Source organism: Trichosurus vulpecula, chromosome 9 (assembly GCF_011100635.1).
Source record: "Trichosurus vulpecula isolate mTriVul1 chromosome 9, mTriVul1.pri, whole genome shotgun sequence".
Classification (NCBI taxonomy): Eukaryota; Metazoa; Chordata; class Mammalia; order Diprotodontia; family Phalangeridae; genus Trichosurus; species Trichosurus vulpecula.
In genome coordinates, this window is record NC_050581.1 from 76,785,675 (window position 1) to 76,801,679 (window position 16,005).

At 50.3% G+C, this 16,005-nt stretch overlaps 2 protein-coding genes across 15 annotated transcripts in view; one reads left to right on the forward strand and one right to left on the reverse strand.

Annotated features, from left to right (window-relative positions):
* TSC2 (TSC complex subunit 2) overlaps positions 1-9,525 on the forward strand; it is a 55,831-nt gene extending 46,306 nt beyond the window's left edge. For 11 of the 14 annotated variants that reach the window (XM_036737904.1, XM_036737898.1, XM_036737890.1 and 8 more), the window contains 10 exons: positions 1,786-1,940; positions 3,080-3,585; positions 4,461-4,536; positions 5,384-5,470; positions 6,017-6,203; positions 7,302-7,441; positions 7,682-7,760; positions 8,230-8,321; positions 8,514-8,612; positions 9,054-9,521. In XM_036737904.1, coding sequence (XP_036593799.1) covers positions 1,786-1,940; positions 3,080-3,585; positions 4,461-4,536; positions 5,384-5,470; positions 6,017-6,203; positions 7,302-7,441; positions 7,682-7,760; positions 8,230-8,321; positions 8,514-8,612; positions 9,054-9,224 — 1,592 coding nt within the window. In that variant the 3' untranslated portion in view covers positions 9,225-9,521. Of the gene's footprint in view, positions 1-1,785; positions 1,941-3,079; positions 3,586-4,460; positions 4,537-5,383; positions 5,471-6,016; positions 6,204-7,301; positions 7,442-7,681; positions 7,761-8,229; positions 8,322-8,513; positions 8,613-9,053 lie in introns of all 14 variants that reach the window. The other 3 variants (XM_036737894.1, XM_036737896.1, XM_036737903.1) reach the window with 2 other exon arrangements.
* Positions 9,526-9,644: 119 nt separating this feature from the next.
* Positions 9,645-16,005, reverse strand: part of PKD1 (polycystin 1, transient receptor potential channel interacting) — a 56,770-nt gene continuing 50,409 nt past the window's right edge. Inside the window, exons 39-45 of the mRNA XM_036739578.1 lie at positions 15,699-15,843; positions 15,186-15,311; positions 14,594-14,768; positions 14,158-14,448; positions 13,878-14,012; positions 12,464-12,769; positions 9,645-12,321 (exon numbers count right to left, since the gene is read on the reverse strand). Coding sequence (XP_036595473.1) covers positions 11,797-12,321; positions 12,464-12,769; positions 13,878-14,012; positions 14,158-14,448; positions 14,594-14,768; positions 15,186-15,311; positions 15,699-15,843 — 1,703 coding nt within the window. The 3' untranslated portion in view covers positions 9,645-11,796. The remainder of the gene's footprint in view (positions 12,322-12,463; positions 12,770-13,877; positions 14,013-14,157; positions 14,449-14,593; positions 14,769-15,185; positions 15,312-15,698; positions 15,844-16,005) is intronic.

A 16,005-nucleotide genomic window follows, 5' to 3' on the forward strand; every position in this document is an offset into this window, starting at 1 on the left:
CTCCCTTTCATGTCTCCTGTTTGTACCTGGTCTCATGATTCTCAGTGAATGGGATCTTGACTAGCATGAAGAAGTCCATGCCAGAAACAGTATTTGCGATTGTTAGCCACTCAGAAGTAGTTCTTCAGCTGAGCTCCATTCCTGAAATGGAAAGAGCTGGACCCTCTTTTCCTGGCCCGAGGACAATAGAAGTCCTTGTCAGACTCCTCAGGGCAATGGTCTGGCTTCTGGATTAGTTGATGTGAATGACAGTTGCCAGTTACTCTTCATTTACTCCTCTGTTGAAGGAGCAAAGGCCCATTATCTTCTCTGCCCTGGAAGCTCAGCAGACCGTCTCCTCTTAGCTCGTATAAGTGCTTGCCCGGTCATTGGCAAGGTAATTTGGCTGTAGGGAAAAAAAGTGCCCCAAACCAAATTGGCCTCTGTTTGGATTTTATCAAAATTTTGCATCGTGAAGTGAAGTCCCAGAATCTTGTGATTCTGATCCCCCATGGGTGATGAGCAGCTCTTGTAGCTCCTTCTTTCAGCCTGCCTCAGTCATCCTGGGAAGAGTGCATGGGTGGTGGTCCCCAGAGCAGAGGCCATCCTGTGGCATACTCGCTGCGGAATGGCCTCTGCTCTGTGGTCCCATGCAGCTTCCTCCTGGCTCGGGGTGTTTGCTTGTCTCCACGGCACCATGACCCCATGGCTATGTAGAAACTCCAGCTGTCCTGGAAAGATCCTGGGCCAGTTAGGAAAGCTCAATGACCGAGGCCCTGTGCAATGAGTTCTGGCTTGGACAGCTAACCAGATCAGCACGTTTCTTAGAAGGCCTGTGTGTGCAGCGCTAACTCCTTATTCGCTTCTGTTAAATAACTGCTCCCGGGAGCTGGAATCCATTCAGAAAAAGCTGCTTCAGCAACTTTCTGCTGATTTTTTTTTATGTGCTCAAGTTGGTTTTACCTTTTATTTTGGAAAGCAAATCCTAGCTTTTCAGATGGGTCTTCCAATTCTTTGTTTTAAACTTCTTACATGTCAGCCTTTTCCTTAGGACTAAAATAATAGAGAAACCAGTGGACTCTCTGAGTTCTAGAGGACTGTGTATTGTAGACTCAGGTTTCACTTAACCTCTCTACCATACATGAGAATCCCAGTGGATTATGAAGAGCTCATGAAGCTGGTTGAATTGACCATTACTCAGGTCTGCCTCCACTTGTTTGCCCCAGGATCACTCACAAGAAGAGGAGGGGTGGTGGTGCCAGTCTACTGCTAACTGCATGTCATTGAGTTTGACTAGTATACCTGGGCCTTGTCTTCCCCTCAACCCCTGGGACGAGGCACATGTATATTGGTGCCTTGGTGAGGAATACAGGGTGACTCAGGCAGATGGCCATAGACCTCATGTCTCTTTTCCCAGTTGCTTTGATGAACCTGGGCTAACCTATCACTCCCCACTCATTACTTCAGTCACAGAAAAGCTATTGCCACAGACAGACCTTTCTCTTCCCTTGTGTTCCTCACTGGGTAATAGGAAGCTGAACTGACTGATTTTGGGGGATGAGGCAATATGACCATTCATTGGGCTCATGAGTGAAGGAGAAGGGATCGAGGACCTTGTAAGGGAAGGGAGGCTGTGCTGATCAGAGTCTGATTTGCCCTTCGAAGGTCACATCTGCTGACTTTCTTATGGCTGCCCAGCAGTTCTGTGGTAGGGAAAAGGCTGACACTTCTGCAGAGCAGAAGGGGTCCCCCTTGGGCCGGTCTAGGCTCTAGTACTTACTTTTTTTTTGTTTTGTTTCTTGGTAGAATCTGCAGTTGTCCTTGAAGAAGGAAGCCAGACAGAGGTGGACTTGAGAGAGACAGAGTCACCGTGCGAGTGTCAAGAGATAGAGGATTTTGAAGGCTCTCAGTCAGCTGCAAGTGATGAGAGGTTCAGCAAACTTCAGGAAGTCTATAGTAGGGTGAGTTGTCAGGCCTTCTAGAGAATAACCATTCTTCCACCCCTGGTGTTTCTGTAGGTCTTCATCTGCCCTTGTCTTCTGCACAGCTAAAGTGAAGCATTCACTAGCAAGCCAGAACATCATCCTTGCATTCTTAGCCAAGTTTAACTCCTGACTAGATGACGACGGAGGCCCACTTGAGGTTTCTCTGGCATTTTGTTGATTGGCCATGTGACTGCCTAACCCAATCCTTGCTATTACTGTTGTGTTAAGGCATTTGCTATCCAGAGAGGAGTACCTATTCTAGGCAGCTTCTCCCTGACCAACCTTCTCAGTTGGTCTTTGTGACTTAGTATTTATTCCCTGGTGGCAATTGATTTTTGGGGCATGTAGTGTTATCTCTCACCCTTATTGCATTTGGAACATTGCGAATGGCGTGTGGAATCCTGTTTCACTGATGAGGAAATACATGTTGGGAAAGTGTCAGGGTCTCATGAGGAATGAGCAATAGAACTCAATCTTAGGCCAGGTCACTTGGCTCTGGGTTACAGATTTTAGGGACAACTTTGGGAAGACATCTCTGATTTTGGAACAGGACCCTCTCCTCACAATAACTTCCCTTTCTCAAGGGGACCATATGACTAGAAAATCATCTGTGTCTCAATCCAATCTCTTATAGATGACTTTGACTATAACTGCCCCTCTACTGCTTTTCTAAACTATTACCACCTGAATACCTGTTAACACTGACCTGTCGTGGTGATTTGGGACGCAGGTCTAGAAGGCAGTTTCCTGACCCTTATTTCATATTGCTCTCCTAACTTGTACAGCCCCTCCCTACTCCCCCACCACATGCATACATTTCAGTAGGCTCCTGCTTTTCCATCCATCTGCCGGTTTTAGCCCAGTAGGGAAGAGCTCCTTTTTTGGAGATCTAGCCCAGACCACATGAGGGAAAGTCCCAAGGATCCCATCTTCTTTCCCCATGCCTTCAGCTTATTGAAGGCATAAATCCCTTGGGAAAGAGGCTACCAGGTCTCTTGTCCGCTGGACTATGGAGCGTAGTCCAGGAACCTGAACTGAATGTAACTCAAGCCATATTGAGGGTTTTTGAAGTGAATGTTTTTCTTAAAAATCTTCTTTTGGATGATTTCATTTAGTCCTCATCCACTTCAAGTCAAGAAGAGAAATCCTTCCGCTCCGAAGAGCTCATGACATGTGGGATTCCCATTGAGAGAGCTGTCTCTTCTGAAGATGGCAGACCCATAGCCGATCACTCCTTCCAGCCTTCCCAGCCCCTCAGCAAGTCCAGCTCTTCTCCTGAGCTACAGACCCTGCAGGATGTCCTTAAGGATGCTGAGGATAAAGGGCATCTTGGGAAGCTGAGCACAGAGGTCAAAGCTAAGTCCCAGTCAGGGAATTTAGAAGGGGAAGGAGCCAACATCTGGCCAAGCCCAGGAGAGGAGAGCAGAGACCTTGGTGCAGGCCGGCAAGAGGCTGTAATGCCATCTTCAAGCTCACCACGTTCCCCAAGTGGCCTCCGGCCTCGGGGCTACACTATCTCTGACTCAGCCCCCTCAAGGAGGGGCAAGAAGATGGAGAAGGATGCCTTCAAGAGTAGAGCTGCTACTTCCAACACAGAGAAGGTGCCTGGGATAAACCCCAGGTGCTGTGCATGTCTCACCAGTACCCCTTCCCTTGTCTTTCTGGGCAAGCCAGCTGTTCTGGTTTACTTTGTTTTAGCCATGTCTTCCATCCTGGCAGTCCACTGAGTGCTGTGAGCAACCTTGACATGGCCTGGCTCTGGACTGCCCATCCCCACCCCTGAGGAGCCAGAGCAAGCATACTCTCAGGAGGTGTGGCCTTGCTGGATAGCAGCACAGCAGTCTGCATGTCAGCATTTGGGCTTAGGGCTGCAGACTTGGTGCTGCTCCCCTCTAGCTATTTGAAGGGGCCAGAGGGACAGTCAGTAGCTTGGCTGTAGTGGGAGTTAGGGGTGGACTAGCCCAAAGTGCTTCTTAGCAACCCCATATGGGGTTGTGACCCACAGTTTAAGAAACCCTGAAGGGGTACGAGTGGAAAAAGTTTAAGAAGCCCTGGACTAGAGGGTAGGGTTTAGAAAGGAGGTAGGCTCTCCCCTCATTTGAGGGGTAGCCATATTCCCTGTGCTTTAAGGCCGTTGAGATGGTTGTACCTGAAGCCCTTGCTAACACTGTCCAGAACGTGACCAGGGCCTCTGAGGGAAGGGCAGGAGGTGGTCATGAGCAGACTTTAAAAGGCGTGTGGAAGATGGAGCCCATTCCTTCAGGGTCCTAGGGAAAGTTTCTCCTCGGTTTCTGAAATGTGACCTCTAGTTCTCCCATCTTTCTTGGGCCTTGTGACCATGTCCTTTGAAGGTGGACACAACTGTGCTTTGGCCTTCCTCTAAAGGTTGCTAGAGGAGATGGAAGCAGCGTCTCGGCTATTTCCTTGTGGGATGTGTGCAGGGATTCTCCCAGTATCCCCTCTCTGTTAACATGCCTTTCCTACTTCTCTCTGTAGCTTTGTATTCCTGCAGCTCTACCATTCTCCTTTCTTTGGAGATGAGTCCAACAAGCCACTCCTCTTGCCTCCTGAGGTAGGTGGGCATCCTTCGGACTCCCCACAGCCCTCTGTGTCCCTCACCTCTAGTCTTCTTGGAGGAAGGGAGGAATCCTAACACTTTCGCTGGTCAAGTTTCCAGAGTTCCCCTTTCTCTGACTCAACTGGGCTGGGTCCCCTTTGGGGTCTCTTTACTCTTGGAAGTCATAGGACCTGGCCTTTAGCACCGGGGCTTAGTCATGGAAGGTAACAGGGTTCCCAATTTCTTGGCCCAAAATGAAGTAGGCTGGCCATCTGCACAAATCCCAGAGAGACAAGCCTGTCTCTTGAAGCAGAATCACTGTGGAGACCCCCTCCCTGGCTCCGCCCCCCGAAGAGAACCTTTGGGTTGTAACCAGTTCCAAAGGAACAGAAACTCAGTGAACTAACTGGGCTTGTGGCTGACTGCAGTAGGGGCCCCATGACCTCTGCTTTCCAGGGTCCTGGCCAGCTAGTACCTTTTAGTCCCTCACAAGAATGAATTTACACCTCACTGGTCATCCTCCTCATTCTGTGGTCCTTGAGACTTTTTTTTTCTTGAGGAGGGGAAGTGACTTGCCCAAGGTCACACAGCTAGTATGTCAAGTATCTGAGGTCACATTTGAACTCAGGTCCTTGTGACTCCAGTGCTGGTGCTCTACTCACTCTGCCACCTAGCTGCCCCTGTCCTTGAGACTTCTGCCTGAACCTTCCTATCCCTGCCTCCCAAGACTCAGGCCTTGGTTCCTCACACCTCACTCCTGCCTGCTCTGGGTTGGCTCTGTTTAGTTGATCTCAGGGTTGGAAGGTTTAGATGAACTCTGTCTCACCATTGGACTTACTGCAGACTGTCATCTTGATTGCAGACTTTTGAAAGGTCCGTGCAGCTCCTAGATCAGATTCCTTCTTATGATACCCACAAGATTGCTGTCCTTTATGTAGGAGAAGGCCAGGTAAGGTAGCCTGGACACATGAAAGCTAATGCATACAAGTAACAGCTACTGGGATACCAGAGGGCACCTTGCCTGAGGACAGAAGGGCAAGCACTTCTGTCACAGTGGAGCCCCGACCTGGCTAAGACCCTGGTGGGAAGAGGGTATGTGAGATTGTATGAATCTGTGCACATGAACTTCTCCATCTTAAGGATTTTCAGTCCCCTTTTGTTCTTGACTTTAGGGTGGCTAATCCATTGAAAGGTACTGGTAGATTCCTTTGGTTAGCATTAAGATCCCTTCTTCTGACCACCCTGCCCTTCCCTCCCCCTCCATGCTGCACCCCTTCCCCCCAGTATGCCCAAGATATAAAAATAAAAAAGAATTCAGTGTTAAAAATCTATGCCAAGAGGTAGAAGGAGAGGATACCCCGGAGTCCAACAGGCCAGGCAAAGGCCAAGATTTCAGTGGAGGCAGTAGGGCCTGGTTTTGCTAAAAGTACTATCACACACCACCTCTTTTCTCTGGTGCTTGAGTCAAGGCCCCCTGATCTCTTATCTTCTCCAGAGCAACAGTGAGCTCGCCATCCTGTCCAATGAGCATGGCTCCTACAGGTACACAGAGTTCTTGACAGGCTTGGGGAAGCTCATTGAACTCAAAGATTGCCAGCCAGACAAGATCTACTTGGGGGGCCTGGATGTGTGTGGGGAAGACGGGCAGTTCACCTACTGCTGGCACGATGATATCATGCAAGGTAAGGAGCAGTTCTCTGTCTCCTGTCTTGGGAAGCTTGTCAGGCTGCAAAGGACAAGGTTTCTTAGTCACAGCAGGATGAAACAGTGGTTTCTTCCTAACCCATAGCATTGCCCATCTGTGCCCTAAGGCTAGATCATGACAACATCTTTGTGATGACACCCTTCTCATGGCCTGCCCAGTTTCCTAGGTAGCTCCTAGTCAAGATGGATTAGGTGTTTAGAGGGTTGGGAGTAGGGTGAGGCTGAAGGGTGCTCTATAAGGGATGTTTGGCTGCCAAGATCCCTGAAAGCTGTTACCGAAGATTTGTTGTGCTCAGCCCCCACAGCTGGGTTTGGGCAATGTGACGGGCTAAGGCAGCTGTTGGCACAGTGAATAGAGCCTGGGCCTGGAGTCGGGAAGACCTGAGTTCATATCCAAGTCACCAAGTTACTTAACCTCTGCTTTTCCTCAGTTTCTTTAACTGGAAATGGGGCTCATAATAACAATGCCTTTCAAAGTTGTTGTGAGATGTTTGTAAAGCACTTAGTGTGGTGCCTGGAACATAGTAGGTGCTCTGTAAATGCTTATTCCCTTCCTCTAAGGATCTCCTGGTAGGAAGAAACCTAATCATGGTGCATGGTGCAGACCGTCCTGTTCTCCTGTAGCCCCAGATGCTGTGATGTTCCCAATCAGGTGCCAGGCAAGGGAGCAGCCTGGTATGGCACTCAGACCTCTTGAAGTAGATGACTTGGCGATGCCACCTCCCCTAGCATAATCTATACCCAGAAGGACAAATTGCCGTGGGTGGCAGCTCTGCCCAGGACTGGTACTGATCTCCTGCAGGAGCAAGTATATGGAAAAAGAAAATTCCCTTTCCTCCTATTTCACCCTTCCTGGGATGACCAGGTGTCCTCACCCTGCCCCCATGAGCACATCCCATTTACCTTAGGATGGGAGCAGCATATTCAAGCTTCAGCTTCTCCAGTGAGTGGTTGCTTGCAAGCAGTGAGTGAGTGGTATGTGTCATGCTGGCTGGGCAGCTGGCTCACATGCCCTGCTTGCCTCTAGCCTGTCCTGCTCTCCAGTCTCAGTGTGTCCCCTTGGTTCTGGTTCACAGCTATCTTTCACATCGCCACTCTGATGCCCACCAAAGACTTGGACAAATACCGCTGTGACAAGAAGAGGCACCTGGGGAATGACTTTGTGTCAATTATCTACAATGACTCTGGAGAAGACTTTAAGCTGGGCACCATCAAGGTAACAGTTCTCTTTGGAACATTGACTTTTCCCTCTTCACTCTCTCCCCAATCGCAGTGGACTTTTTGTTATAGAAACAGAGGTAAGAAAGGCCTACTGGGCCATCTCCTTTGTGACCACTCTGTGGTCTCCTTTTCCAAGGCCTAGCCTAGACATAGATGAGCAGCCCAGTGCCTGGGGCTGCCTTTCTGGAATTGTGATTTCACATATCCACAGAAGAATTTTGTTGTTTCTTCCCAGGGCCAATTCAACTTTGTCCATGTGATAATCACTCCTCTGGATTATGAGTGTAATTTGGTCACGTTGCAGTGTCGGAAAGGTAAAGGGCCCCTTCTTTGCTAGAAGGGGACTTGGATACCTCAACTTTTCCCATTCCATTTAGCTGCAGGTATGCTTTTGGGCCTAGGACAGGTTGTTGATAAAGGCTCTGCCTGGCTGGCAACTCTCTGTGCTATAAGACCAAAGCAGTGTCTAGCAGCAATTTTGGGGGTTTGTGTGGGAACTTCTTAGACGATCTACGGTCCCTAGTAAAAGGAACAAAATTTAGATTGGTTTTAGATGTCTGAGACCCAGCCAAGAGCTAACAGTAGGGTCCATATGAGCTTGGCCAGATGAGCAATGTTTGTAGTTTGTACCTGTCTTCCATTCACTTAGGGACCTCATGGAGATCTGTGTAAGCTTTTGGATGTGAGAGCACCTTGAGACTTAAGACCTCTAAAGCCTGGATGTGCAATTACAGATCTCACAAACACTTATGTATGCTCCAACATTGCCTTTTCCTCCCTTAGATATGGAAGGCCTTGTGGATACCAGTGTGGCTAAAATTGTATCAGACCGAAACTTGCCCTTTGTTGCCCGCCAGATGGCATTACACGCGAATGTGAGTGTTGTCCAGTTCAGCCTGGCTTCTATTTGGGGAACTGGGTGGGTTGAAAAAGAGGAGTGAAGGGCAAAGACTGAACTGTGGCCAATATCTAGATGGATCTAACTGGAGTGGTTCAGTCATCCAGCTTAATGTTTCACCATGGTTCCTGTGCTAAGCAATTGACCATTTAACTCTTTTTCAAACCAGATGGCATCTCAAGTCCATCACAGCAGGTCAAACCCTACAGACATCTATCCCTCCAAGTGGATTGCCAGATTACGCCACATCAAACGGCTCCGGCACAGGGTAGGTGAGGAGCAGGGCAGTGCGTGTGTGTGTGAAAAAAGTATGAAATATACAGGTAGGGAGCAGCGACCATTAAGTACTAAAACATGGCCTCCTTAAAAATTGGGGTGGGCAGAACAGTGAGGACCTTCTTTGGGGAAAATGTCCTTCTAGCTCTAGGTGAACCCTGTTTGTTCCAGGAAATGCCTAAGAAGGAGGAAGCCTAATTTGAAACACCCCTTTTCAGTTAGATGTCATACTTCGCTAAGCACGTGAGCCAAAGGGAGAACCATCACACACATCCAACAGGTTAATCTAGTGGCTCAGTAACAGATATTTGAAATCCTAACATGTACAAGGAAGGCCCTGTGGAAGAGGGTGGAAAAGAGGTATGAAGATGTAGGGGAATTCATGAACAGATACATCTTTTCTAGCCTGACTTGTTCCTCTTGTGTTTCTTAGATCCGGGAAGAAACCCAGTATCCAAACTCTGGCTTCCCCTTGATGCAGATGCATCCACCAGCTCACCCCAAGTCCCCACCCCAGGCCCCATCAGATTCTACTCCCACTTATGAGACAGGCCAGAGGAAACGGCTCATCTCTTCCGTGGATGACTTCACGGAGTTCGTATGAGCCTTGGGAGACAAAAGCCTGTGATCACTTCCCAAGGTAGCGTCTCTGGTTCTGTTCCTGAAATGCTATAGGGTGTCAGTGACTTCACAGACTGTGTCTCAATTGGCATTTCAGCTGTTGAGCCCTGAACCAGCTCACTTTCTCCTGTGAGATTAACACAGACCCTCTGCCTTGAGAGCTGGCCAGGCCTGGCCCAGAACTACCGAAGCTGCTTCCTTCTGACTGTGTTGTTCATTAGCCCAACAATGTAGTCAGAACTGTTTATAAATGTAAATGAAATAAAGTGTTTGGATGGTTTGCCCTTGGGGCCGAGGAGGGCTTAGCTTTCCCCTTGCATGATAGCTTGTTCTCGGGTGTTGTGTGCCAGGTAGTTGAAGTAGTTGGAGCCCCAGACAGTGATCACAAACAGAGGCAAGCATGTAGCAGTCCATAGTATTTATTTGACTTTGTCTTTTTTGTAATTGTGGGTTTATTAAAAAAAAAAAAAAGGGAAATGTTTGTGGCCTTGGTCATGGTCCCAACTAGAAAAGCAGTATATTGACTGCCCAGGCATGGCTGGGCAATGCATCCTGGTAGGTAAGACACAACCAATAATAAATAAGAAACCATCTCTGGGGGCCTGCCTAGCTAGCCCTGGGCGGCCAGTCAGCTTGAGGAGAGGATTTGGCTTCTTACCTTATCTCCCTCCTGGTCCTTTCTTAGCTCTTTTCATGCTCCCCCCTCCCCCTTTTCCTATGCACTCCCAGGCAGCTCCACAGCCTGTCTAAGGCTGGAGGGCAGTTGTCCTGTCTTTGCCACTCCAAGAGTGGTCTTTTGTGGTCCTCACCCAGTGCTCATACCTTCTCTTTCTCCCTGCACCACCACCCCCCCCCCCCCCCCACCTTAGGGAGCAGGCGCATGGTGTTGACCTCATTCCAAGGGCCTAAGGCCCTTTTTCCTGTACAGTGCACCCTGGGCATGTCTTTCTTAGAGGGGTTTGGTTAACTCTAACAGCTGTTGCCTGTCTCTCACATACACACAGACACAGACACACAGACACAGACACAGACACACACACACACACACACACACGCCTACCTAACTCCATCACATTTTCCTTTTGGCACTTAGTGATCCTTGCCCATCTCCCCAATTCGTGGCTAAAGCAAGATTATATCTGGGGGCCTCTTACTCTAATTCCTTCCTTTCCCAATCATTTTGGGCTGGTGGGTAGGACAAGTAAGCCTGTAAAAAGGATCACCACACCCTCTTCCCTCCCTCCCAAGGCTGGACCTGGCCCCCCAGGCCAGGTTATTGTGCAAGAAGCAGATGTAACAGTTCCCTGCCCTAGCCCCCAGGCCTCCCATGAGAAACAAACCCGACCCCTCGTTACCTGCTCCACACCCTGACCCCCCAGCTCACTGACCTGGGTCCTGCCCCTCTGGCCTCTGAACTACTCCTCACCCCAGCCTTAAAAGCCTGCTGGGAGCCCATGGCCCTGGCATGGGGACCCAGGAGCAGCTCAGCTCCCTAGGCCCCTGGCTCTGGGGCCTCCACACACACCACTAACACTTTATATACAGCAAACTCGGTGAGGGCTGTGCCCTCGGGAACATCACCTTAAATAATGGGGGGAGGGGAGAGGCTCAGCTACATGTGCTGCAGCTCTCCCCCACCCCAGTGCTATGAAAATATAGCGACATACAAAAATATACACATTTTAACCCCGTATAAATTACTGACAATATACATATACATGGTGAGACAGTGGCTGGAATGTAAGTGTAGGGGATGGCAATAACTTAGGGGTTGGGGGAGGCAGGCTGGGGTGCCCTTAGTGTGAGGAGGTGCCTGCCACTGGGGGAGGTGGGGCAGGCACAGCCCCGCTGTACCTGAGGGCCCAGGTAATAAATTAGGGTACGAGGGGCTGAATCCTTAGCCCTCAAAGGCCCCAACCTCCATCTGCTCTCTCCCCCCACCCCCATGTTCTACTTCAGACACATGGGGATCAGGGGAGGAGAATCTCTTCCTCCGTCCTAAGGGACCTGTCTCCCCCTACAACTACCATCACCACAGGGAGCCCCCCTCCCCTACACATGGTGGTCACACCTTTGGTTCTCACTTATTTCAATTTTAGACCTAAAAAAATCCAATACTGCTCTTCACCCCAGCCCTGTTCTGGAGTGCTGGGAATACTTGGGTCCCTGCCTGTTAAGAAAGCCTCCATTAAAGTGCTGAGTTTTGGAGCTCCTCCACCCAGGGCTTAGGATTCCTGTAGAGAGACCATGCTAGGGATCTGGTTGCCATCGTGTCTTCCTTTTCCTTAACCCCTGGGCCCAAGTACATCACTATTGGGGGTGGGGATAGGGAAGCTAGAACCCCTGGGTAAAAGAGCTTAATACTGAGAGGCATCCCTGCTTCAGGTATAGGGGGCTGCAGCCAGGGACAAACTACAGCCCACATCCCAAGGGAAGGAACCAGTGGGTTGGAGCGGGGCCAAAGGAGGTACCCTAGGAAGTGGTCTGTTATTAGGGATTCAAGCTGGAGCCATAATAGTACCAAAGACTCCTACTCCACCCTGGCCAGGTCCCCTCTATGTAAGGCTAGGGTGGATCTTGTTCTTTGCCCTAATCGATGCCCTCACAAGAGGTGAGCTAGAAGACTGGGCGGTTGCCATGCCAATACCCCTGCTAGCCCGTGCAATCCTGGCTGGCAGAGTGGTCTGGATCCCTAGGGTGGGGCCTGGGGAAGGTGAAGGTGTGGGAGGTCCAGGGCCCCAGGGTGGCCTGGTCAAATGGCCACTGGATCTCTGATCTCGTAGCCCCTGCAACCGCCGTTCCAACTGGTACACATCCTCTGTGGCCTGGTTAAGGCGGTCAAACTGGGCTAGCAGTGCCTCGAAGACTGAGAGGAGGCGAGAGGGCTCTGGCTCGGGGTCTCCCCGGGCCCCTGCTCGGCCCATCAGCAGGCTCATCCCATCCAGCTGACTGGACGAGGTGGACGGGCGGGAGGTGTCTGAGCCAGCGCTTGGTGGGGATGCATCCTGAGACGATTTGGAATCACTGGATGAGCGTGAGGGCAGCGGTTCCATCCCCTCAAACCGGACCTTATGTCGAAACTAGGGAGAATGCAAAGGTCAGTCAGTCAGCCCAGTCCAAGCAAGTGGAGTTAGACCTATTTCGACACTAAATGAAGTTGTGCCAGGATCGACAACTAGCTGTCTATCCCCTCCAAGGGCTCCTCTCCTCCTCTGCACTCACCTCCTTGACTTTGCTGAAACCCATCCAGAGACGCAGGCGTCGCAGAAATAGCTCCACCATCTCATAATCCTGGGGCTCCCATGCCGGACGGTAAAGCTCTCCCCTAAGGGCGTGGTAGCGTCTCCGCAACACGACGGCCCCCAGCCTCAGCGCTCCCCACAGCTGCAGCACCATGAGGCTGGTGCATAGTAAGGGGGAGAGACGCCAGGGCTCTGAGGGACACAGATGGGGATCCCCACCTGCTGGGCACAGCAGGAAGAGATCCCAGCCCATGCTTCGAAGGGAGTCGGAGCAGGAGGAAAACAGCTGTGAGGAGAGACAGAGGCAGTGAGCCTGGGCTGCAGTGTGTATGAGGAAAGGAAGGGACTGAAGATGCAGAATGAGAAGGTTCTGCACACAGCCAACGTAGGAATTTGTTTTGCTTAACTATGCTTATTTTCTACAAGGTTGGGTTTTTTCCTTCATTTGAGCGAATGGGAAAGAAAAATAATTGAAAAAAGAAATGAAACATTTTTTAAAAAGTAAATGATGAGGAAATCTTATCACACGACAATAATAGCCAACACTTACATAGCACACGCATGCCAGGCACTGTGCTCAGTGCTTTACAGTTATCCTCATTTGATCCCCACATCAACCCTGTGAGGTGGGTGCTATTCTTATCTTCATTTTATAGTTGAGGAAAGGGGCAAACAGGTTAAGTGACATGGCCAGGGTCACACAGCTAGAAGTATCTGAGATTGGACTTGAACTCGGGTCTTCCTGACTCCAGGCCCACTGCATCTCTAGGGAGTTAAGGTGATTCCCACAAACTCCCACTTTCTCTAATTAGATTCTGAATCTCCTTAGCCATTTCGCCAATTTTACTTTTTAAAGATTTGTTCTCATCAGTGATTTTTTTTTTCCATTTTTTCTTTTACCTCCCTAATTTGGTTTTTAAAATCCTCCTTTAGCTCTTCCAGGAATGCTTTTTGGGCTTGAGACCAGTTCACATTCCCTTTTGAGGTACCAGATGTGGGTACAGTGTCAATGCTATCCTCTTCTGAATTGGTATTTTGATCTTCCCTGTCTCCATAAAAAGAATCAACGGTCCTCGGGTTTTTTTGTGTTTTTCATTGTTGGTTAGCTTTTTCCTGACTTTAAAGTGGACTTCTGCTTTTGGGGCTCAGGGAGCTCTGCCCTAGGTTTCTTGTTCTGGGAATTGTGAGCCTAGTTACTGACTTTGTGTGCTATAGCACAAACTCCCACTTTCTCATCCTGCCCCTTCACCCTCTAGCTTCTGGGGACCTGGGCACAAGATTGACACTGAGGAAGCCCCCATCATCCTCAAGCCTCATCGGTTCTTTCATTCCTCCCTTGTGACGGGTAGATGGCTCTCCTACCTAGGGATTCCTTTCTGGGAAAGATGACTTACCATGAAGCCTAGTTGGGTATAGGCTATAGCCAACACTAGGAGGGCCAAGCCAGCTGCCACCAACTCTCTCACTGAGCGGTAGAGGGTTTTCCCAAACACTGACCACTGGCGGATGAAACGAAGTTGCTGGGCAGCCTGAGGACAAAGATCAAGCTGTCACCAAGTCTGAGAGAAGCCTCTGGGGGGATGAGGCAGAGCCTACAATGGGTGGTTGTGAGTCCAGGAGGGAAAAAGACGGGGTGAACTTTGAGGGTATACTGGCCTGACGAAAGAGACCCACCTTGATCATCAGCAGGAAAAGCAGGGATGCAGCCAGGCTGGCAAAGGCTGAGCTAAGCTGGGCCACTTGGTAGAAGCTGGTGAAGTGGTGGGGACGGCGTTTCAAGTAACGGCCCCACTGCTGGTCAGCCAGGCTCAGCTGACTCAGGTGGATGAGCACAGTGGCTGTGGTCAAGAGGATCAGCAGCCACTGGCCCCAAGCCCGAGCACGAACCAGGTATGCCTGGCCCTCCTTCTGCATGGCCAGGGCCTCAGCCACGACGAAGTACACGACAAAGAGCATCAGAAAAACCTGGGGGAGACAATCAGCTTGCTGGAGGGGAAGCCCAGGTGAGCCGGCAGAACTCAGCAGGATTGAGGGGGTAAGGATCAGGACCGATTGGTCCAATGGGAGAGGGAAGGGAACCACCAGGAGAGGGGCACGGCACAGGACTGACCATCATCAGCAACTGCAGGGTGATGCCTGCACTGAGCCGCTGCAGGGGAAAGGGGCGGACGCTGATGGCTGTCAAAGCTCGTCCGGACACTGGGAACTCGAGGCGCAGCGTGACTGCAGCATGGAGCCCTACAGCCGGGCTGTACTGCGTGAGCTCCACAAATACCGCCCGGCTCCTGGGGACAGAGAGGCAGGAGTTCAGCTCGTGGACCAGCCTCCCAACACAAATAATGGAGGAAGGCTGGTCCCTGCCCTCCTCTCTGGGCCTCAGTTTATCATCATTAGCATTGCTAAGGTCTGCAAGGCCCTTTACAAATATCTCATTACAGATAAAACTGAGGCAGATAGGTTAAGTGATCTGTCCAGGATCACACAGCTAGGAAGTGTCTGAGGTTGGATTCCTATTCAGGTCTTCCGGCTCAAACTCAGTAATACAAGGAGAAAAACTCCCGTCTCTTCCAGGGACAGTGTGGGGTAGGAGAGAAGAAATGAGAACTTAGAAAAGTAGAAAAAAGTGTTAAACATTTGCTGTTCACATTCTGCCCCAATGCTGTACCCTTGGCCCTTTCTGCTTCCTCCCACCCCAGGCTCACATGTTGTCGATCCAATTATGCCGCTGCAGGAAGCCCAGCAACTCTCGACTCTCCTCCAGGCTGACTCCCAGTTCCTGAATGTAGCCGCCACTGTCGTAGACAGAGAAGTAGCCCCAGTACCAGACCCTAGGAGATGTAGGGTGGGAATCAATGAGTCAACCCTGTAGGCCTGTGATACAGCCACAGCCACCTTTTGAAGCCAGGGAGATGGAACAGGCACAAGGTCTTGTCCTAAATGCCATGTCCCCTAGAGATCTACAGTCTTGAGGTGACATTTCCCAACTGAGGAGTGAGGGAGGACATGAATTCAAAGGTCACTCTATGCAGCTGTCCCTCCCTCCCTCCATAAATCTGACCTCTTCTGGACTACAAGAAAACAACCAGGGATCGGGGAGGCAGCTGTCTTATTGTGCAGTTTCACAGCTAGCCTTGTTCACACGTGGGCAACTGGGAACACGGTGGGGGGGGGGGCGGGGAATCCATACAGTCCACCTTCCATACCCGGGTTCTCACCCTGCCAAGTCAGGCGCTGAGTAGGGCCATGCCCTTGTCCCATTTGGGGAGCTGCTTTCCCAGCCAACCTCATAATCCTTGGTGCTGAAGCTGCTGGATGCTGTGCATGTTCTTCTTACAGTCCCCAGAGCATCTGGGCAGAGTGCTGAAATGCAGCCAGTCAATCAGTCATTCAACTAGCATTTATTAAGTGCTCACTGTGTGCTACAGAGACAAAAAAACCCCAAACCCCAAACCCCTCTCCTCTCAAGGAGTCCCCATTCTATCCATTTCAGGAGGGATAATGTGAATGGGTGAGAATGTTTTG